Source organism: Tachypleus tridentatus, chromosome 3 (genome assembly GCF_004210375.1).
Source record: "Tachypleus tridentatus isolate NWPU-2018 chromosome 3, ASM421037v1, whole genome shotgun sequence".
Taxonomy (NCBI): Eukaryota; Metazoa; Arthropoda; class Merostomata; order Xiphosura; family Limulidae; genus Tachypleus; species Tachypleus tridentatus.
The window spans coordinates 36,980,521-37,006,870 of record NC_134827.1 but is presented as its reverse complement, the minus strand read 5'-3'; the positions used below and the strand labels follow the sequence as shown (position 1 = coordinate 37,006,870).

Below are 26,350 nucleotides of genomic sequence, written 5' to 3'. Positions count from 1 at the left end.
AACATGAACACAGTTTTGTAACTGACCTTTGAGGAAGGCCGAGGTCGCATAATATGACGATAGGCTAATCCAGCAACCTTGAAAACCTAAACTTAGACTTCCATCGTGTCTGGAATGTTTGTACCATTAGATAAGGGTACCCCTAAGATAACCCGAGTCCACCTGCCAAGTTTTGTTCCGCAAACTCCAGAGTTAAAGGTTGTTGTTACTTGGCTCCGGGAATGATAATATTCTTCTAGTTAACGTCCCCCGCTGGTACAGCCGTAAGTCTACGATTTACAACGTTAAAATCAGGGGTTCGATTCCCCTCGGTGGAATCAGCAGATAACACCATGTGGCTTTGCTGTACGAAAACACACACACCTTCCGGATAATAATAAGTTTAATTCAAGTAGAAATAATAAAAGAAAGTAATTCTAATTTCGAAATATATTAGATATAGTTTGTAATAATTACATTTTCTCAGTTAGTTTACATTACAACACTTGTCGTTCATGAAACTAATACTGCCAGAGCTAGGGTTACTGTTATGTCTGTTCTATCCCAGGAGGCGTGATGAACCCTCATATTGAATGAAAAGCCTCACATACACTTTATATTTCACATACAGTGTACAACTTTACAGAGGATTATTGAAAGACGTACAGTCATCAGATAGAGAAGGGTTGGAGATTACAACGTGGCCTCTAATGACGTACCGATGTTACAAAAACGTTTTAATATAATATATTTGTTTATTTTTGATACCCTTTTACCAACGAATAGTGGGATTGACTGTAACATTATAACGCCCTCGCGGTTGAAAGGGCAAGCATGTTTGGTTGTGATCGGGATTCGAACCCGCAAACCTCAGATTACGAGACGCACGCCTTAACACGCTTAGGCCATGCCGGGCCCTAGTAGACCTTATTGAGAATGGTTAATATCCGATAACTTGATACACAAAACGACAGAAAATGTTAACAAACTTAGAAATGTAGAATCGGTCTTAAAAACGTCACGGTGTCCATTGTTGATAGACGTAACGCTAGAAACTTCTCACCATCTTTTCGTCACCTCTATAAATGAAAACCTTTTCGGAAGAGGGTCAGGTAGAGGTTATAGATGCCTCCCAGACCTAGACCGGTTTTGTTCTATCAAACTACGCGATCTAAAGACGAATCAAACCACAATAACTGTTTAATATGAAGCTCACGCATTTCCTGGTGATTTCTTATAAACCTTCTACAGTTGTTGTGAGGCAGCAACCTTCGAGTGTTCTTTTCTAAAGCTACACTACACTAAACCTCCTTGACCGCAAATTGGTCTAAGGTTTTGTTCCACTACTTGTTTCCCAAAAATAAGACACGCCGATATCTACATAGGAGTCCACACCAAGATAATCCCGGGTTTTACTTCTAGCCATCATTTCAGGACACTAAGAGTTTCGTTATATTATTCTCCACTCACCACTGTCGCAGGTTCGAATACCCGTCGCGCCAAACATGCTCGCCCTTTCAGCCGTGGGGGCGTTATAATGTGACGGTCAATCCCACTATTCGTTGGTAAAAGAGTAGCCCAACAGTTGGCGGTGGGTGGTGATGACTAGCTGCCTTCCCTCTAGTTTTACACTGCTAAATTAAGGATGGCTAGCGCAGATAGCCCTCGTGTAGCTTTGTGCGAAATTCAAAAAACAAACAAATAGCCAGCTCATAAAATCCCCCTATCGGCAGAAAAGTAAGCATTTACATGTGTGTTTATTCAGTAAAACTTATTTTAGTAGAAAACAAGACCAAGTAGATCCTAGCTGTTCATTCAGGAATTGTCTTTTGGAAGAACGAGGTTTTCGGTAGAATAATATATCACATGACCGTGTCTACCTCGTAGCTCGTTGTCTGAACTACTACAAAGTAAAATTATATCGAGAACAGATCCAAAGATGGTACACGTGACACAAGGAACGCAGTAATAATTTGAAAAGAACAGAACAGTTTCTCGGAAAACACGGTTTATGCAAGGTCATTGCTACAAATAGAGGGTGCTTTTAAGAAGAAACAATGGTTCTGCTGGGGTACCAAAGTACACCCTAGTGGGTTAATGGGTATTCATGCCTATTAAAGTGACGAAAACCTCACCTTTCTTATTGTACACACACCCTGCTAGGTGTAATGGCTTTATTTTCGTATCTAAGAGGGTCTTATATGATATACGAGTGAAGTCGTACTTAGAAGACTTTCCATCTGCCAGTACGAGATACAAACGCCTATAACTGAGTTTTTATTATATGTTGAGGGTTAATCACTGGCTTACTATCCTTCCACGTGTGTTTGCTACACACGTGAAGAAGAGAGCTATTCTACTCAATGTGTGTTATTTCCAAGTTAAAACCCTGTCTTTAGTCCTTGTCATGTTTTTAGCCTATATTTTCTCTCTCATTTTCTTTCCACTGCGGAAATGTGATGACTTTTAAAGATCTACATACCAGCCTCACAGGTTTTATAATATTTTTTTTTACTATCTACACTGTGCTGACGACAGGAATCGAATGATGGGCTAGGTACTGATAGCCTATAGTGCAGCTTTGTGTTTATTTGAACACACAACAACACGGCCCGGCATGGCTAAGTGTGTTAAGGCACTCGACTCGTAATCCAAGGGTTGCGGGTTCGAATATCCATCACACCAAACATTCTCGCCCTTTTAGCTGTGGAGGCGTTATAATGTAACGGTTAGTCCCACTATTTGTTGGTAAAAGAGTACCCCAAGAGTTGGCGGTGGGTGGTGATGACTAGCTGCCTTCCCTCTAGTCTTACACTGCTAAATTGGGGATGGCTAGCGCAGATAGCCCTCGATTAGCTTTGCTCGAAATTCAACAAACAAACAAACAAATTTAGTAGTCTGTGTACAGTTAACTTTAAGGAAAAACAAGTGTTTAACCTTCTTTTGGAAGGTTTAACACTTAAAGAATGGTTTGGGGATAAAAACAAATAAAACATAACCTTGAAGGCTGTGACTTGTTAAACTTCCGAAATTCACAGTTTAAACTTTTTATATAGTGACAAATAACATTCACCAACAATTGCCTCTCTTATTGTAACAGAACGATTATATTGACGTTAAAAACGATAAAAAAAGGTCACCGTTGGGGTCGCTGCGGTGTTCACTAAGGAAGATGGCAATACATTTTTAACTTATACACGTTAAAACAGTTTGTTTAAACGATTTTCATCGATTTTCATCATCATAAACTTCCTTCTGACTCTATCGATGTCTCAGATTCCAAGATGTCTGAGAAATCCTAAACGCGACCAAACCTAGAAATATGTTCTTTTCACTACAGCTTTCATTGGTTGGAATTATTATAGAACTTTGTTTGACGATTTCAGTTTTTCGAATGAAAGTATACGTGTCGTAGTAACCACAACTCACTATTTGTGATAAATTATTTTAAATGTAGATGTTTTTTTACATGTCTCTTAATTTCACTATTACACGTTAAAAATTAAAGGTAACGTTTGAGATCTGTCTTATGATTATTATAGTTTAATATTTAATAAACCATCAGTTGTGTTAAGTTAAACGGACGACTGAACTCGTGGCAAGTAAAAGAAACTTTCCTTGTCTTATGTCAAGTGAACGAGGCTTCACACCCTTGTACCAAGTGAAAGAGACATAATTTAGCTTGTATCAAGTGAACGAGGCTTCACACCCTTGTACCAAGTGAAAGAGACATAATTTAGCTTGTACCAAGTGAACGAGGCTTCACACCCTTGTACCAAGTGAAAGAGACATAATTTAGCTTGTACCAAGTGAAAGAGACATAATTTAGCTTGTATCAAGTGAACGAGGCTTCACACCCTTGTACCAAGTGAAAGAGACATAATTTAGCTTGTACCAAGTGAAAGAGACATAATTTAGCTTGTATCAAGTGAACGAGGCTTCACACCCTTGTACCAAGTGAAAGAGACATAATTTAGCTTGTATCAAGTGAACGAGGCTTCACACCCTTGTACCAAGTGAAAGAGACATAATTTAGCTTGTATTAAGTGAACGAGGCTTCACACCCTTGTACCAAGTGAAAGAGACATAATTTAGCTTGTATTAAGTGAACGAGGCTTCACACCCTTGTACCAAGTGAAAGAGACATAATTTAGCTTGTATCAAGTGAACGAGGCTTCACACCCTTGTACCAAGTGAAAGAGACATAATTTAGCTTGTATTAAGTGAACGAGGCTTCACACCCTTGTACCAAGTGAAAGAGACATAATTTAGCTTGTATTAAGTGAACGAGGCTTCACACCCTTGTACCAAGTGAACGAGGATTCACACCCTTGTACCAAGTGAACGAGGCTTCACACCCTTGTACCAAGTGAAAGAGACATAATTTAGCTTCACTTCACACCCTTGTACCAAGTGAAAGAGACATAATTTAGCTTGTATTAAGTGAACGAGGCTTCACACCCTGAAAGAGACATAATTTAAATTGTATTAAGAGGCTTCACACCCTTGACCAAGTGAAAGAGACATAATTTAGCTTGTATTAAGTGAACGAGGCTTCACACCCTTGTACCAAGTGAAAGAGACATAATTTAGCTTGTATTAAGTGAACGAGGCTTCACACCCTTGTATCAAGTGAAAGAGACATAATTTAAATTTTATCAAATGAAATAGACATGATTTAACTTCTATCAAGAGACATGATTTAATTGTTTCAAGTGAAAAGTCATGATTCAGATGATTTAGCTTGTATCAAGTTATTAGATACAACATTCATCACGTCAAGTGAAAAAGGCATGCTTAGATTGCTTTCAGTGAAAGTGGCAAAACGCAGTTATTTATACAACACAATAAATATTATTTGGCTTCTCCAAAACGTATGGGACATGAGAAGAAATCGTCACTCCAATAAATTATTAACACTTAAAACTGATGCGACACACTTTACGTTTGAGCAGAGCTTGCCCCACAAATTACCGGTCTGGGCTGTGGACCCCAATATCGTTGGTTCACTTTCCATTAGCGCAAACATAAGTAAATAGATCGTGATGTACACTTTATTGTAGGTACACTACAAATGTGGTCTTATTACTCAATTAGAGTCAGAGGTGCATGAAGTTGACTATCTATTGTCAATGACAATTAGTCCTCTAGTAGCTTTCTGTGAACAACAAACTACATTCAGTAAAATAGTTATGACATTATCTATCCTAGTTACAAGTGCTACGACCCAGCCGATCTTAAGTGAATAGATGAAAATATAGCCCGCTTCAAGTGAAAGAATGAGTTATTTGAAAACAAATAGATATATTGACGGAAACTCTCGAACCTACTTCTTGTAAATAAACCTGGCCTATCCTCAAACGAGGGTTGTGTTAAAACTTAAAGATCTCGGTAAATAGACATTACTTAACATCGAGTGAAAGTGTTGTCAAGATCATGGGCGCCCCCAAAAAAAGGACAAGAGGGGGCCTTTACCTCTTACATTTCCCATACATTTGCACGTATATTATGACTTAAGCCTAACATCATAGCTAAACTAAGTATTTTTAGCAATTTTTTATCACAATTGTAATAAATTTATGTTCGCATTTAAGCACACACACAAGACATATTCTGGGCCCGGCATGGCCAGGGGGGGGTCAAGGCGTTCGACTAGTAACCTGAGGGTCACGGGTTCGAATCCCCGTCGCACCAAACATGCTCTCCCTTTCAGCCGTGGGGCGTTATAATGTTACGGTCAGTCCCACCATTCGTTCGTAAAAGAGTAGCCCAAGAGTTGGCGGTGGGTGGTGATGACTAGCTGCCTTCCTAAATTAGGGACGGCTATCGCAGATAGTCCTCGTGTAGCTTTGCGCGAAATTCCAAAACAAAGAAACAAGACACATTATTTTAGTCTTTACTTACATTGTAAAAGGTAATCCCGTACACACCTGTTTCACTCCCCGCCCCTCTCGAAAATATTTCTGTGGGCGCCCATAATTAAGATATAAATTAACCTCAAGTTAAAATTCTGATAAAAGGAGAGACACGACTTAGCCTCAAACAAAAGTGTTTGTTGAATACATTGAGTATCCTTAGCATATTAAGCGAAATGTTTTAAATCAATGTTCGAAGTTATTTGAGAAAGGATTCTGTTTATCGCTAAACCTCCCACCAAATCGTTACTTCGTACATATAAAGTACTAACATGTCGAAGAGCGTGGGATTTGTCCTACGCTTCTAAAAGGTTAGCAATCCAAGAACGTTTAAGCCTTAAAAGAACCTTGTCCCTCTTTTGGTGACCTAGTCATTTATTTATTTCTTGTAACAAACAATCACAAAGCGCCCTCACCGGGAGAAACTGAAAATACTCCTTAATGGCGTGTTTCAAGTAACAGCCTTATTAGAAAGTTATTTAGCAGCAAATTTAGTTTATTTACAACGAACATCTAAGACTTCCCAATGTTATAAAGATTTAAATTTCCTGTTTATTCAACTGCCTGAAGGCATAATTAGAGATTCACTGAGAAGTTCCTCCATCGCCTCGACTGACTGAACTTGCATGGTTTTCCGTTGTAATTTCTTGTGCGTCGTGGGTGTTTGAATACGAAATACGCTTCGGGATATCGTGAAATGTACTTGAATCAAAATAACTGTACAGGCAGAACTCGAACTTAAAAAGATCGATATGCATCTTCGACATCTTGAAAAAGTATCCCACACGGTTAGATCAATAAAAGTTTAATACGTTTGATATATATTTTATGTAGTGCTATATAAAGTAAAATTATATCACATATATATATATATAAGGTAAAAACATAGCTTAGTTGTTAAGCGATGGATATTAAAAACAAAAATTTAACTTTCGTGTTAAATTTGATTCTGGGATTATGATACGTGTTGTGAGTTATTCCATACACTCGGATATTTATTATAAGCCCAGAAGGCCCGGCTCAGCCAAGCGCGTTAAGGCGTGCGACTTGTAATCTGAAGGTCGCGGGTTCGCATCCCTGTGGCGCCAAAGATGCTCGCCCTTTCAGCCCTGGGGGCGTTATAATGTGACGGTCAACCCCACTTTTCTTTGGTAAAAGAGTAGCCCAAGAGTTGGCGATCGGTGGTGATGACTAGCTGCCTTCCCTCTAGTCTTACACTGCTAAATTAGGGACGGCTAGCGCAGATAGCCCTCGTGTAGTTTTGCGCGAAATTCACAAACAATCTATAAGCCCGGAAATTAGAAGATATTCAACTATGGGCTATAAACTGTGTTATCGATTCTAGAAGGTATGAAGCTGTGCTATAGATTCCAGAGGATATTAAACTGGGCTACAAAGTAGTGTTATAAGGTGTAGAAGATATTCATTGGTGAGCTATAAAGACATGGGTTGTAGCAGACACTGCTGACATTGTATACCTTACATATCAATTTCTGAGATGGAATTTTAAATAAAGTAGAACTTAAATATTTTGAGAATACCCATGTAAATATAACTTAAATAAAACAATGTCTATATGTTTTTACAATACAGTGTAAAATATCATCTTTATTAGAATCAATTTTGGTTTTGAACACCATTGTTCTATGGAGAATAAATTCCTATTAAGGCAATCCGTGACTTTCTTAGTGAGTCCAGTAGATTTGTTAGAGTTCATTAAACTCTTGGAAATATGTATATTAATAGTTATTAATTAATATATTTTTATTACTGCTTTAATAAGAGTGGTAAGTTGTACAGTTTGTACCATGTTTTGAGTATGTGATATGTATCTTGTAGTAAATATTAACTTCCATCATTTTGAAGTTAATACGTGATATGTATCTTGTAGTAAATATTAACTTCCATCATTTTGAAGTGATTTTACATTTTAGAAACATGTAAGTTGAAATCTCTAACAGCAACAAAAATAGTTTAGACAACATTTTAAATGATGCTAGTTATTGACAACTTAAGTTGTCAAAATAAATGCTATTAAAACACACAAAACCTGTTTCACTATGCAGTTTCTTTAGGGACTAGATTTTAAAAGTTATTTTATAACTATATTTATATATGTATTACACTGTGATATTATAACTATATTTATATATGTATTACACTGTGATATTATAACTATATTTATATATGTATTACACTGTGATATTATAACTATATTTATATATGTATTACACTGTAATATTATAACTATATTTATATATGTATTACACTGTCATATTATAACTATATTTATATATGTATTACACTGTCATATTATAACTATATTTATATGTGTATTACACTGTCATATTATAACTATATCTATATGTGTATTACACTGTCATATTATAACTATATTTATATATGTATTACACTGTGATATTATAACTATATTTATATATGTATTACACTGTCATATTATAACTATATCTATATGTGTATACACTGTCATATTATAACTATATTTATATATGTATTACACTGTCGTATTATAACTATATCTATATATGTATTACACTGTGATATTATAACTATATTTATATATGTATTACACTGTGATATTATAACTATATTTATATATGTATTACACTATAATATTATAACTATATTTATATATGTATTACACTGTGATATTATAACTATATATATGTATTACACTGTGATATTATAACTATATTTATATATGTATTACACTGTGATATTATAACTATATTTATATATGTATTACACTGTCATATTATAACTATATTTATATATGTATTACACTGTGATATTATAACTATATTTATATATGTATTACACTGTGATATTATAACTATATTTATATATGTATTACACTGTCATATTATAACTATATTTATATATGTATTACACTGTGATATTATAACTATAATTATATATGTATTACACTGTGATATTATAACTATATCTATATATGTATTACACTGTCATATTATAACTATATTTATATATGTATTACACTGTGATATTATAACTATATTTATATATGTATTACACTGTGATATTATAACTATATCTATATATGTATTACACTGTGATATTATAACTATATTTATATATGTATTACACTGTGATATTATAACTATATCTATATATGTATTACACTGTGATATTATAACTATATTTATATATGTATTACTGTGATATTATGACTATATATATATATGTATTACACTATATATGTATGTACACTGTGATATTATAACTATATTTATATATGTATTACACTGTGATATTATAACTATATTTATATATGTATTACACTGTGATATTATAACTATATTTATATATGTATTACACTGTGATATTATAACTATATTTATATATGTATTACACTGTGATATTATAACTATATTTATATATGTATTACACTGTGATATTATAACTATATTTATATATGTATTACACTGTGATATTATAACTATATTTATATATGTATTACACTGTGATATTATAACTATATTATATATATGTATTACACTGTGATATTATAACTATATTTATATATGTATTACACTGTGATATTATAACTATATTTATATATGTATTACACTGTCATATTATAACTATATTTATATATGTATTACACTGTGATATTATAACTATATTTATATGTGTATTACACTGTGATATTATAACTATATTATAACTATATGTGTATTACACTGTGATATTATAACTATATTTATATATGTATTACACTGTCATATTATAACTATATTTATATATGTATTACACTGTCATATTATAACTATATTTATATATGTATTACATCATATTATAACTATATTTATATACACTGTGATATTATAACTATATTTATATATGTATTACACTGTAATATTATAACTATATTTATATATGTATTACACTGTCATATTATAACTATATTTATATGTGTATTACACTGTCATATTATAACTATATCTATATGTGTATTACACTGTCATATTATAACTATATTTATATATGTATTACACTGTCATATTATAACTATATTTATATATGTATTACACTGTCATATTATAACTATATCTATATGTGTATTACACTGTCATATTATAACTATATTTATATATGTATTACACTGTGATATTATAACTATATCTATATATGTATTACACTGTGATATTATAACTATATTTATATATGTATTACACTGTGATATTATAACTATATTTATATATGTATTACACTGTGATATTATAACTATATTTATATATGTATTACACTGTGATATTATAACTATATTTATATATGTATTACACTGTCATATTATAACTATATTTATATATGTATTACACTGTGATATTATAACTATATTTATATATGTATTACACTGTGATATTATAACTATATTTATATATGTATTACACTGTGATATTATAACTATATTTATATATGTATTACACTGTCATATTATAACTATATTTATATATGTATTACACTGTGATATTATAACTATATTTATATATGTATTACACTGTGATATTATAACTATATTTATATATGTATTACACTGTCATATTATAACTATATTTATATATGTATTACACTGTCATATTATAACTATATTTATATATGTATTACACTGTCATATTATAACTATATTTATATATGTATTACACTGTCATATTATAACTATATTTATATGTGTATTACACTGTCATATTATAACTATATTTATATATGTATTACACTGTCATATTATAACTATATTTATATATGTATTACACTGTGATATTATAACTATATTTATATATGTATTACACTGTCATATTATAACTATATTTATATATGTATTACACTGTGATATTATAACTATAATTATATATGTATTACACTGTCATGTTATAACTATATCTATATGTGTATTACACTGTCATATTATAACTATATCTATATGTGTATTACACTGTCATATTATAACTATATTTATATATGTATTACACTGTCATATTATAACTATATTTATATATGTATTACACTGTCATATTATAACTATGTTTATATATGTATTACACTGTCATATTATAACTATATTTATATATGTATTACACTGTCGTATTATAACTATATTTATATATGTATTACACTGCGATATTATAACTATATTTATATATGTATTACACTGTCATATTATAACTATATTTATATATGTATTACACTGTCATATTATAACTATATTTATATATGTATTACACTGTCATATTATAACTATATTTATATATGTATTACACTGTCATATTATAACTATATTTATATATGTATTACACTGTGATATTATAACTATATTTATATATGTATTACACTGTGATATTATAACTATATTTATATATGTATTACACTGTGATATTATAACTATAATTATATATGTATTACACTGTCATGTTATAACTATATCTATATGTGTATTACACTGTCATATTATAACTATATCTATATGTGTATTACACTGTCATATTATAACTATATTTATTTATGTATTACACTGTGATATTATAACTATATTTATATATGTATTACACTGTGATATTATAACTATATTTATATATGTATTACACTGTCATATTATAACTGTATTTATATATGTATTACACTGTGATATTATAACTGTATTTATATATGTATTACACTGCGATATTATAACTATATTTATATATGTATTACACTGCGATATTATAACTATATTTATATATGTATTACACTGTAATATTATAACTATATTTATATATGTATTACACTGTCATATTATAACTATATTTATATATGTATTACACTGTGATATTATAACTATATTTATATATGTATTACACTGTCATAGTATAACTATATTTATATATGTATTACACTGTCATATTATAACTATATTTATATATGTATTACACTGTCATATTATAACTATATTTATATATGTATTACACTGTGATATTATAACTATATTTATATATGTATTACACTGTGATATTATAACTATATTTATATATGTATTACACTGTGATATTATAACTATATTTATATATGTATTACACTGTAATATTATAACTATATTTATATATGTATTACACTGTAATATTATAACTATATATATGTATTACACTGTCATATTATAACTATATTTATATATGTATAACACTGTCATATTATAACTATATTTATATATGTATTACACTGTCATATTATAACTATATTTATATATGTATTACACTCTCATATTATAACTATATTTATATATGTATTACACTGTCATATTATAACTATATTTATAGATATATTACACTGTGATATTATAACTATATTTATAGATGTATTTTTTTACAAAAATGATAGTATCTTCCTGTGATACTTATAAGAGAAGAAACACTGAGACAGTACCAGTCTATGATAAACATATAAAACATCCCCTTGTGAAGGATGTGTAACCTGGCTGTGGCATTCAATTTAAATTGTATTTACCTTAATTTAACTATATAGTTTGATTTACTACCTCTCAACCAGATCATTTATACACCTACATGCTAACGACTACAAAAGTTAGGTTTCGATACATTCGCCACAATATAGATATCTCATTGTTTAACTTTGTACTTAATGACAATAAAAATAAAAACAAAGCAATTTGTGAATTCCATTTTAAGTAGATTATTACATAGTTTCACGATTATATGTTATTTTAAAGATATATAGATATAAATGTACACACACGTACAGCGAGAGAGAGAAATAGTGATGAACGGTCTGGAGTCCAGGATTTTAGAATTTGAGGAGCGAAAGAGTGACAGAAAGATATGTTTGGGATAATTTTTTTTTTTTGCTGTCTTATTCTCAAAAAAAAGGCAAGAGAAAATAAAATAGAAATCTCTAAAGTGTGTGGTTTTGAATTTCGCACAAAGCTACTCGAGGGCTATCTGTGCTAGCCGTCCCTAATTTAGCAGTGTAAGACTAGAGGGAAGGCAGCTGGTCATCACCACCCACCGCCAACTCTTGGGCTACTCTTTTACCAACGAATAGTGGGATTGACCGTCACATAACGCCCCCACGGTTGAAAGGGCGAGCATGTTTATCGCGACGGGGATGCGAACCCGCGATTCTCAGATTACGAGTCGCACGACTTAACACGCTTGGTCATGCCGGGCCATTCTAAAGTGTGACTTTTATTTTTGCAGAATGTTCACGGGAAGTTTTATTTATATTTTAATAAAATCCAACTCATTATGACGTCTCACCTTTCGCAGCTTTTAAATTTCTCGGTTCTTTAGCTGATTGGATCCAAATTGAAGGGGACTAACTATGCGATTGGTTTATTGGTTGTTGTTGTTTTTTTTATATTTCCGGCGGCCTGGATCATGAACACCTCGTCTTTTCTAGACTTAAACGTTTAGCGGAAATTCTTGGAGAGACGGATATCCCTCGCCGCCCCCTACCGTTGGCGTCGTTTATGATACATTTATTGTCTTGGTGTGATTTATTTTAAATTTCTCGCAAAGCTACACGATGGCTATCTGCGCTACCGTCCCTAATTTAGGAACGAAAAACTGGAGAGAAGGCAAATAGTTGTTACCACCCACCGCCAACTCTTGCGCTACTCTTTTACTAAATAAGAGTAGGATTGACCATACATTATAACTCACGACTGAAAGGACGAGCATATTTGGTGGGAGGGGGTTTCGAATCCGCGACCCACCAGATTTCGAGTCGAGTGCCCTAACCACCTGGCCATGTCGAACGTAATTATCTCAGGATAATATGAAAGTCCAACCAGTTGAGAAATAGCTCTGGTCCCAAAGTTGCCATGGAAACATTGCAACAAGAGACTCGATTCCTGTTATAAGACTGAAGTTGTGGATCCCGCTGACAGCTAGCTTATTAATTATAGTGGCAGATTGCCAGAATTGACGACCTTGGCGATAGGTCAGACGTCTTTACAACTCATCTAAAAATTAGCTTAAAACCCAGGGTGAGACTCCGCCCAACTTCTCTGCTACGTAAGCAAACACTCGCTTCGATACATGGCCCAGATTCAGTCGTTCCAACCCAACAATGTACCCTAATCCGTGAGTAATTTGTAAAAGTGCGGTACCACATGTTAACCCATTTTCATCAACCAACCGTTATCTTGCAACTCAGCGATATACTCACTATTACCCGGTCGCTGATAAATAGTCTTCTAGAGACAAAAGTTGCAGAAACTGCAAGTGGTTAGTTAAGTGTATCTACAGACGGACGAGTCCGACCTTGACCCAGTTCCGACCAGTTCGCGATGGGGCGAGCCACTTAGATACCGGCTGTATATCTGAGGGCATAGTAACGTTCGCGTACTGGTTCTTAGTGAGGTGGAATTGTGACTTTTCAGTTAAATTATTCATTATGTTGTAATTATACAGACCGACAAAGTGTAAACTAAAATATTTGACATCTATATAATTCTATATGTTGACATCTATATAATTCTATATGCTGATATCTATATAATTCTATATGTTGACATCTATATAATTCTATATGTAGAAGTCACAATGAAATTAAAATAGGAGACGTATACTCAATTACCATTACGAAGAAAGTACTTCACTGTTGTTTACACATGATTTTAGTAAAATAGAAAGGGTGTGTGGAGGGTGCACTTATAGTGGAATAGAAAGGGTGTGTGGAGGTTGCACTTTTAGTGGAATAGAAAGGGTGTGTGGAGGGTGCACTTTTAGTGGAATAGAAAGGGTGTGTGGAGGATGCACTTTTAGTGGAATAGAAAGGGTGTGTGGAGGGCACACTTTTAGTGGAACAGAAAGGGTGTGTGAAGGATACACTTTAGTGGAACAGAAAGGGCGTGTGGATGGTTACCTTAGCAGTGAAAGCCGGGTGTGTGGAGGGTGCACTTTTAGTGGAATAGAAAGGGTGTGTGGAGGGTGCACTTTTAGTGGAATAGAAAGGGTGTGTGAAGGATACACCTTTAGTGGAATAGAAAGGGTGTGTGAAGGATACACTTTTAGTGGAACAAAAGTGTGCGGAGGGAGTGCAACACTTAGTAGAGGCTAAGAAGTGGCGTGATGGAGAACCCTTAGTGGAACAGAGCGGTGTGAAGATATACCCTTAGTGGAATAAAAAGCCGTGCGTGAAGGATACACTTTAGTGGAATAGAAAGGGTGTGTGGATGGCGCAACCCCTTAGTAGAGCAGAGGAAGTGGCGTGGATACTAACTTTAGTGAACAGAAAGGCGTGTGTGAAGGATACACCTTTAGTGGAACAGAAAGGATGTGGAGGGTGCACTTTTAGTGGAATAGAAAGGGTGTGTGGAGGGTGCACTTTTAGTGGAATAGAAAGGGTGTGTGAAGGATACACTTTTAGTGGAATAGAAAGGGTGTGTGGATGGTGCACTTTTAGTAGAGTAGAAAGGGTGTGTGGAGGGTGCACTTTTAGTGGAATAGAAAGGGTGTGTGGAGGGTGCACCTTTAGTGGAATAGAAAGGATGTGTGGAGGGTGCACTTTTAGTGGAATAGAAAGGGTGTGTGGAGGGTGCACCTTTAGTGGAATAATAAAATTCATCGAAACCACGAGAAGAAAGGGTGTGTGGAGGTGCAGTTTAGTGGAATATACAGGATGTATTACTTTTCAACCTAACGTATAAAATACAGTAATATTACGAGAAGAAATCACAACACTAGCAGTAGGTATTATACAGTAATATTAAGTAGTAGTAACGGATATTATACAGTAATATTAGGTAGTAGTAACAGATATTATACAGTAATATTAGGTAGTAGTAACAGATATTATACAGTAATATTAGGTAATAGTAACAGATATTATACAGTAATATTAGGTCTCAGTAACAGATATTATACAGTAATATTAGGTCACAATAACAGATATACAGTAATATTAGGTAGTGGTAACAGATATAGAGTAATATTAAGTAGTGTTAGGTAACAGTAACATATATTATACAGTAATATCAGGTAACAGTGACAGATATTACACAGTAAGATCAGGTAACAGTGACAGATAAAAGCTGTATTTATCCATATTGCTTACAAATTTAATGGAATAACTAATACTGGACTTCTGTCAGTACATTCAATTCACCAAATGTACAAAGAATGACCATATTTGGATCATCTCTGTTTATAAGGAACCAGCACTCGTCTTCAAGTGTTTAAGTGTTAGATCGTTAAATGTTAAATTACGTTCGTTAAAGGATAACCGAAAGAACCATTTGTTCATCACTGTATTAGGACCAGCATTTCTAGCTTGACCTTAAGTGCTGGTTTGTCAAGGACATCAGCTTTATAAGTGACCACAGGTTAAAGCAACCTCCGCTTCTGAAACTTATCAGATAATTGTCATATGGCTCTTCCTCCAGTCCTCCATCACTTTTTGTTATATTTCGTGCTGAAAATAACTGGTATTCAGGACTACATTTAAGTACATTTTGTTAGTAATTGAAATACAACGCTAAAATCAGGGGTTCGATTCCCATCGGTGGGCTAAGCAGATAGCTCGATGTGGCTTTGCTATAAGAAAAACACATACAGTAATTCAAATTGATGTCTATTAAAGAATAAACATTAGAACATAATGTTCTGCATGCAATTTGTTTCTGATTTAGGTTTAATAAAATTTATACGTTTAGGCCTTTCAATTTACTACAATAAATGATTTGTCTGTTATAATTATTTCCCCATATCCAACCCTAGAGGTCAGCAGCGAGGCTCGAGGTTTATAACAGTAAAAACCTGGATTTCGATACCTGTGATGGCCGCTGTGAGGATAACCCATTCTTTAACTTTAACATTTCATTTAAAAATGCAAAAATAATTAAATTTTTTAAGAACCTAAATTTCAATACCAATTCACCTTCTACACGGAACAGTTTCAAAAACAGAAAAAAGATAGAAAGACAAATAACCCTGTTTTCAAACAATAATTTTTATATTGGTCTTTTTCGAATGTTCAAACTTCGTATGTAAAGTAAAAACATTCAGAAATTATTGGCAGCTTTGAAACTTTAACCTTTGGTTCTACTCATAAAGAGACACCCTTACAACGAGCTGGAGAACTTGAGGGATCCAGTAGATATTTGAAATTATTGTTGTTCCGGGTTGTGTCAAAGTACAGGATGGACTATCTGCACACTTTCCACTGCGGGGAACTGGATTCCGGATTTTAGTGTTAAAGGCTATAACTTACTGCTTTCCCATCAGGAGAGATTTGAAAAGATGAGACATAAACTCTCAAATTTTTAGGGGGCGCTAAAATCGTGTTTTACATGGGAATACGATTATAAATTGAATTCATTCTTTATGTTCTTACTTTCCATACAATAAAATAGTGTTCGATGAGCTGTAATTAAAAACTGGTCCACCCATTATGTTGTCCACTTGATTAACCTTCTGTACAAGTATAAAACTGGACGATAGATTTATTGTACGATAACTGCAAACAAACGTGTCCCGTGCAAGCATACTGAGGAAGCCAGTTTGTGTTTTAAATAACTATTTATAATCAGCGAATCAGGGAGTCAACGAAAAGTTAACGGATTTACATCTTTTGTATTCTTCCGCTGTGGAAAAAAAAACGTAAATAAATATCGTGTATCTTTGCGCTGAAAAGCTAGGGAGAGAAGTACAGAAAGTTACAAAGTAGTTTATTTTTCAGTCGAGATCGTGAATGATAACCAGAGAAATTTCTCTGATACAGACGGACAGACGAAATATTGAGCGACAAAGAGCGAGAAGACGGTACTTCTTTTTTAGAAAATTTATCAGTTTTGTACGACACACGAGGGTGATCTAAACACACAATAGTCAGATGTTTGTCTGTCAGACTTTGAATTTCATGAACGGTTAACTGTAGGATGAAAAAAAATATGTATATCAAAGTGCTTATTTTTAGGAGCACTTTACAGTAACATTATTACAATTCCTAAAGTTTCATTTCGATATCAACATAGATCGTTTTGTATGTGATGAAAAAAGCTGAGAAAAATTTATTAAGAACAGAAATGTTTCTTTTTGTTAAGATTTTTAGGACAAACGATATCTCGTCAGTCGACTGATTGAAAGAAATATTTTAAAGATAGAAGCATGAACGGAAAAACACACAAAGAAACGAATGTTTTTGAGTATGTATTTGCTGTCAATATTATTTACATGTATGATTTTATTGTATCATGTAGAATACATTTGTTTGAAGTATTTGAATATCTTCCCTTTGACACTTCTTACAGAAATATCAACTGTAAAAAAATTGCTCATTTCGGTAGCAGCCTTTTCTTGCGTACAGTAAACTGACAAGGAACGGTGGCATCTTTCAAATAAAAATTCCCGCAACTCCTTAGCGAACCTGAATGCGCCTAAATATTTTCTTTTATTTTGGTATTAATGCATTGCACCTAGTGTTCTTTGCTGAAAAGCAGACGCAATGCATTTTTCCTTATTGAAATGCCCTCCAGAGGCATGGCGATATGTTTGCAGACTTATACTGCAAGAAAACGGGTTTCGATATCCGCGATAGGTAGAGCATAGATTGCACATTATGTAGCTTTGAACTTAATACCAATCAATCAACCTGAAATACCAAGCGGAATGATAAGACGGTTGTAAACGGCCCACTAGACAATCATATTAAGTATGCATTATGATTTAAGGGATTGGGTTGGCTACATAGTTCTGATTTATTCATCACTATTTTGGCATGGCCAAGCGTGTTAAGGCGTTCGACTCCTGATCCGAGGGTCGCGGGTTCGAATCCCGCTCGCACCAAACATGCTTGCCCTCCCAGCCGTGGGGGACATTATAATGTGACGGTCAATCCCACTATTCGTTGGTAAAAGAGTAGCCCAAGAGTTGGCGATAGGTGGTGACGACTAGCTGCCTTCCCTCTAGGCTTACAGTGCTAAATTAGAGACGGCTAGCGCAAATAGTCCTCGAGTAGCTTTGTGGGAAATAAAAAAAACAAATCATCACTATTTTTGGAAAGTTACCATGGAATTGTTCCTAGGGGCATCTGTAACATTTGTTATAGCTATACTTTTGTTTTGATACGGTACCACAAGATGGCGAATATGTACCAAGCTATATAAGAATCTCGTGCACTTTTTATAAATTACTGCGAAGCTAATAAGGCTGTGTGCCACCATCCATAAGACTGAACTACTAACCTGAGAAAAGGTAGCTAATCAGCAGCACCGCATTACACTTAGTGTAATGTCACTTATTGTCACTTTTATAACGCTTCAACAAATAGGAAGAAGAGAGGGAAAGTTGTTGTTTTTTTCTTGTATTGTAAGAATTCTATGCTGGCTCCGAAATCCAGAGCTATACCATAGAGCCAACCAGCACCATGTGTTGTGTATGCTAAACATTTCATTAACTATATATGCAAAAACGGCTCGTTTGGGTTGAGAAAATATTTTACATAGAAGAGCGAACAACGTTTCGACCTTCTTCGGTCATCGTCAGGTTCACAAAGAAAGAGGTAACTGACCGGAAGCTGACCACATGTTTGGAAGGGGTTGTGTAACTGAGTGTCAGAATGTAGAGGGCGGTGTTAGATGTTTGAATATATAATTTTTATTTATTTTATTATATTAATATAGGTATAAAGGCGTTCCTTTATATTGGTTTATTTTGGGTTTAAGTTGTTGTATAAGTAAGGCTTCTTTAATTTTGCGTTTGTTTGACTTCCAGTGTTCGAAAACGTGTGAAGGTGACTTTTTATGTTCTTTGAATCTGGTTTCCATTTTTCTACTTGTTTCTCCAATATAGAAGTCGTGGCAGTTATCACATTGTATTTTATAAATAATGTTGGTGTGGTGTTTGTCAGTGTAGTTTTTACATAGTATAGACCTCAGTTTTGTGCCTGGTTTTTGAATAAATTTGGTATTAACTGGAATGTCATATTTTGTTTCTAATTTTTGCCAAATGTTGGTTATTTTTCTGCTGATGTCAGGAATATATGGTATACAGCAGTATATGGTTTCGTGATTTTTTGATTCGTGAGCTGTATTTACTTCAGTTGGTTGATTTTGCTTTCTGTCTGCGTGTGTACGTATAATGTTTTCTACGGTTTGTGGAGGAAACTTATTGATGTTGATGAAGTATTGTTTTATTTTGTCTAATTCATCGTTAATTTTATCTGATGAGCATAGTTTTATGGCTGTGTTTATTTGGTTTCTTAGTATGTTGAGTTACACAACATGTGGTCAGCTTCCGGTCAGTTACCTCTTTCTTTGTGAACCTGACGATGACCGAAGAAGGTCGAAACGTTGTTCGCTCTTCTATGTAAAATATTTTCTCAACCCAAACGAGCCGTTTTTGCATATTTATTAGTAGACATCTACCTGTTGTACAGAAACGTGGTAGGTAGAACAGTACATTGGTAGACACGTACCGCTTTATTGGAAACAATAATTTAAGACAACAGTGTATTAATATACACCTTTCATTTTTATAAATAAACGTGTTAAATAACAGTTGATAACAACAATACATTAATATACACCGTACCCAAAACCACCAGTAAATTAACAATGATTTATGTAACAAACATCCAGGCTCCAACACGTGGATTTTTATATTTACATTTAATTCACGAAGTAAACATTTTATCGGCACCTTAGAAAAGGCAGTGTAGTAGAGAGCGAGAAAAAATAGTGCAAAGATAACCTCTCATCTATTGTACAATAACCACGAGAGATTTTACAACGTTTTTCTACACGTTAATTTAATTATCAAATGAACTCCTGTTCAGACCAAGTAAGTAAAACGACTTTATAATCACCCCTAATGAATACGAAATATGTTAAATATACATGTAAAAAGAGCAACATGATATGATATCTAACACTCAGGCGTGTGTGTGTGGATAAACCACAAACAGTAAACACAACTCAGGTTGTTTCCTCTCAGACTCCTCAGGCGGGTTTGGAATAAATAAACAAACAAATTTTATTTTCGAGATTTCTTCGAATTATGAGTCGGGTGGTTAAGACGCTCGACTCGTAATCTGAGGGTGGTGAGTTCGATTTCCCGTCACACCAAACATGCTCGCCCTTTTATTCGTGGTGGCGTTATGATGTTACGATCAATCCTAATATTCGTTGGTAAAAGAGTAGCCTAATAGTTGGCGATGGGTGGTGATGACTAGTTGCCTTCCCCCTAGTCTTATACTGTTAAATTAGGGACGGCTAGCGAAGATAGCCCTCGTGTAGCTTTGCACGAAATTCAAAACAAACATAACCCTACATGTTGTAGTTCATTTACCTAGTGGGAGGGGATGTTACATCACCTCCGGAAGTTCACCTAGACATGATGTTAATATGGGTATAGTTTTTCGGGGTCGCTGAACCAGAATCCAACAATGAGTTTTGTTATCCTGTCCTCATTTTGTTCATATACCCCCCCCCCCTCCACACACAGACACAGACGCTCACAAGCTTGTAGGACCAAAGGTAGATTTATTGGTGTTTTTAACGAAATTTAATGTCAGGGTATCACCACCTCCACAGCCCTTGCAGTAGGTTCATAAGTAGTTAGGGATAATGGTGGAGGGATAATCGGGCTGTTGGAGTCCCTGTAAGTGATGAGGAAGTCTTTAAACACTGCAGGGTATTTTATTCATTAAACACACTGTGTAGTCCAGATGTATACACAACAGAAGGAAGATATAGTACACATGAAGATCACCGTTATCATATACAGTTAACAACATACACAGGAAGTAATCAGAAACAGCGCCTGTAAAGTGTTAATATAAACTACATTTATAAAGTAGCCAAATGTCTGTCCTTTTGTCTGATACATGCCCTGAACAGTTAGTGGTCGGAAAACGAAAACAAAAATGCTTATTTTCAAGTGCTCCATTATATTATAACTATTATTTTATCGTTTTTTTGTTTTGGTTTGGTTTGTTTCGAATTTCGCGCAAAGCTACTCAAGGGCTATCTGCGCTAGCCGTCCCTAATTTAGTAGTGTAAGGCTAGAGGGAAGGCAGCTAGTCATCAACACCCACCGCTAACGCTTGGACTACTCTTTTACCAGCGAATAGTAGGATTGACCGTCAAATTATAACGCCCCCACGGCTGAACGGGCGAGCATGTTTCGTGTGACACGGGCCTCGTTTCTTGTAGTTTCTAAGGTTTCATGTTGACATCAAACAGTAAATGTTTGATGTGCTGAATGGTCAATCTGAGAAAAAAAGAAACCTTATCAAGAAGAAACGTTTTGTTCTGTCTGATGCTTAGATGAATCAACTCCCTGTAATCAAACATATTTAACTTTTCAGTCGAGAGGGCGTTATTATGTGGTGGCCAATCCCACTTTTGTTGGTATAAGAGTTGGCAGTTGGTGTCGTTCATTAGCCACCTTCCTTCTAGCCTGTCACTGATAAAATAAGAATGACTAAGCATAGTTAGTCCTCAATTAGGTTTGTGCAAAATTAAAACCAACCAAATAAATTGTGTGTGTGTGTGAAGACATTTAACGAAAATAAGAAACGGGGCGTTCTCCGGGAGCTGACTTAAAGAAAATTTTCGAATATTTTTTGCTCATTTCATATATATATATATATATACATATACATATGGATGATTATATTATACCCTGAAGAATAAATTAATTTGAGTATCTTCCCATAGTACTTTGTCACTTGTCAAAAAGCGTTCATATGGTAACTGTTTTCTTGCACTCAGTAAAATGACAGAAAATGGTGGCATCCAATGAAGAAAAATATTTGCTACTACTCAACGCATCAAATTCCAAACATTTCTGCCAACAAGTGAGTCTCCTCTGCTTAAAAACAAACTCGATGTAATTTTCGTTAGAGATAAAACACATGAAATGACAAAAAGACAGTTGTAAACAGTTCACTAGAAAATCATATTACATATTACACATATGTCTAAGATCCACGTCTTGGGGTTGACTATAAATTCACTTTTTATCCACGAATATATTTAATGTTCGCCCCCAGTGGCTCAGCTGTATGTCTGAGAACTTTAAACGTTAATATCCGGGGTCCAGTATGGCCAAGCGTGTTCCGTAATCCGAGGGGCGCGGGTTCGAATCCTGGTCGCATCAAACATGCTCACCCGCGGGGACATTATAATATGACGGTCAATCCCACTATTCGTTGGTAAAAGAGTAGCCCAAGAGTTGGCGGTGGGTGGGCGCGAAATTCAGAACAAACAAGCTACACATCTTCTACTAATTCATCACTATTCTTAGCAACAAACCATCATCTGCTGGTAACCCAATAGAGCTGTGAACACGATAGTGAATTATACAGTTTAAATGTCTTAAGCCTAAATTCTGACATAACTTTAAATATGTTTGGTGTACCCTTCATAATATTAAGTGTTGTTTTATTATTTGTTTTCGATTTTGATACGCCGAATGGTTTTTTGTATCAGTGAGTAATGATGGTTTACTCAAACTGTGTTAAACCACGTGCCTTTATAAAGAGGTACTGTCAACTGCTGACATCTTTTGGACAATAGCGAAACCACATCGAATATATACATACTAAATTATATGCTAGAACGTACTCTCGTCTGAACATGCCCACAGCCGATTGTTTGGTGACTGGAAACTTAGTGAAAAAATCAGAGGGGAAAACACGGATGGAAGTTTTGATAGCAGATAACTTAGTTTCGACACATTTGTGTAGTTTTCAGCTTCACGTTGTCTTCTGGCAGGAAACCAGTCGACAGTGGCTACGTGACGCTAGAATCTCGAAATTCATAGCACGTGGTGAGACAGTAACACCAACATTAGGCAGTAGCACGTGATGAGGTAGTGATACCAAATAGCAACTCGTGATGGTAATACCAAACAGTAACACGTGGTGGTGAAGTTGTAACATTAATTCATAAAACGAATCAAAGTATTAACATAAGGTACTAATATGAAGTGGGTTAGTAACTATTAGTAAGAGTTACTTGGTGAAGAAATAACACGTAGTAACACCAGCACGTAGTAATGTAGTATCACTAGGTAGTAACATGCGAAAACACAGCCAAAACGAAATTGCTTCTATATGACTCATACAACTAAACGTGTATGTATTTTTTACCATTAACATCGTAAAGTTTCTATCCAGCAATCACAACTCCCTTGATTTTCAACAAGTGTACCTTTACGAAGTTTGGTAATTTTCTGATACTATGACACGACATTTAAAAACATTCCATTCACATGTTGTTGTTTTCATATTTTGTAAGTGGTAACAATTTTTTTCACAAACCGCAGTTTAAACGCAATAGTAGAACAATTTTGTTAGAAGATAAACGAAAGAGGTCGCTAGTGGTGGAATTCGATATTTTTCACAAACATTTTTCCCGAAATAAATAAATAGCGCCAGAAATCTGTCACCGAATTATTTGTCACATGTTGTTATCAACTAGAAGTGAAAGGAATGTTTGTTAGAATACCAGTCTGTTTTAGTTTAAGTCTAGTAAAATTATTAACATTATTAGAAATTATGTTACACAATGCTAATGGAAGTAAGGTTTCAAAAGAAGTTACCAGTTTAATTACAGAATGTCTTTTAATGTTCGTACTGATTTTGTTTAAAGACAACAACAACAAATTAATTCTAATTTTTATTCTACTTGATTAATATTAATCGGATATAAACATATTTCCTTCAATTCTGCTTCGCAAAATATCGTGTACAGTAATTCCCCTAACTCTAGTTCCAGTATTATTCACTAGAGGGACTTACGAATAACAAAACGAGCAGCAGTTGACAGACAGCGAGCGTATCGTTGTAGCGAAACTTTAGAATTCAGTTTCCAGTTTTATTGAAATTTGTAACTTTAACGAAGCGATGGGTAACGTAATAGTTAATAGTAATAATAATAATGTAGAATATCATATCTTTGCAGTAAACCATATAGATATATATAGATATTAATTTCCATACCGAAAATATGAAATGAGAAATAAAGTAAACAGCAAACAACAAGAAAACTTACAGTTACCTGAATAGCAATAAGCTGGAATAAACTTACTCATCTAAACACTTTCGAATTCCCTCTGACGGCCGTCAGATGTCACTGTTCTAATGATATCTATAAAGAACCACTCACCATTTAAGAAGTATGTCAAAAGAAACAGAACTCCAGCAAACTGTTGCATTTTTTCACGATGTAGTGAATCGTCCGAACAGGTGGAGATTTTGGCTGTCACTTCGTTTTCGTCAAGTCATTTGCAAGACAAGTCGCGAGCTAGGTGCTAAGCATCTAACAGTTCCACGTTTTAACCGTCTCTTCTTTCTCTACATAAGAATGCTACCAAGCATATACAGCTGCTATTGGTAGCAGAGGGCTGAGGTCCGACCGAGTGGCCGACACTGGTAAAGTAGGATGCAGAATTTACAGCGACACCTGACGGCGAAATAACGCGACTGCTGGACCCATCTGATGGTGCACAGCGCCACGTAACGGTATTTGATAGAACCGGTTTCTGTGATCTCATTAAATTCCGTTAGAAAAACTGACGTCACGTTCACGTGACAACTGCAGTAATTTTATTTTTTGCGCCCTCTGGTTAACACGAAATCCCCCGGAGCTTCTGTATTCTGGTTTACTCTTAGAAATATTAATCTCGAAATATTTAGTGCACTGAAATGCAAGATGAACGTTCTAGTTTCACGCCATGATTTGCAAGGCTTCGTATCACGGATCAGTAGGTTTAAACCTTCCGTTTATCACATCAGTCCTTCTGTTGTAACGTCAGCTAACAAGGCAGAAGCGTCAAGTTTACTATCACTATATTAAAATGGGTGTGGTTACACTCTAACATCACGACCTTTTCAGATCTTCCTTTTATTTGTCAGCCTATTTAAGTAAACTGTAGACAAATTAAACAGGTGATGTTTACACCCTAAACAGAAAAACTGTGCTATTTAATTACACACTAAACAGGAAATTATGAGTTACTTAGGACCCATTAAACAGAGAAATGTTTTTTAAATGTGATTTAATCGAAGGCTTAGTATGTTCACGATAACACAAATGTAAAAAATGTGCACCAGTTACCATAAAATGTAGCACAAGTTTATTTATTTATTTATTTAAAAACGACGGTTGAATAAAAACAAGAGAAATGTTCATTGTAACTCATTTCCAGATAGGGATATTTTCTTTTATCCATTAAAACAAACAAACAAACGAAAAACTGAACGTGTTAATTTCGAACAACATACAGATACTTCATATTTAGCCCATATCGTTTTATACTGAAATATATATTGTGTTATACACCACTTGAGACTCATTTCTCGGTAGGCAGTTGTCAAAAATTGTGGAAATGGATCTCAGCTTCTGTTATTTCCCTGAGTTATTAAAAAATTAAAAAGACGGGATTAGTCTAGAATACATTTTACGTCAGAAAAGT

General features: G+C 34.2%; 1 protein-coding gene across 1 annotated transcript in view; it reads right to left on the bottom strand.

The window, feature by feature from the left end:
• LOC143246704 (uncharacterized) overlaps positions 1–25,382 on the bottom strand; it is a 46,431-nt gene extending 21,049 nt beyond the window's left edge. Inside the window, exon 1 of the mRNA XM_076493790.1 lies at positions 25,042–25,382. Coding sequence (XP_076349905.1) covers positions 25,042–25,090 — 49 coding nt within the window. The 5' untranslated portion in view covers positions 25,091–25,382. The remainder of the gene's footprint in view (positions 1–25,041) is intronic.
• Positions 25,383–26,350: the final 968 nt, after the last annotated feature.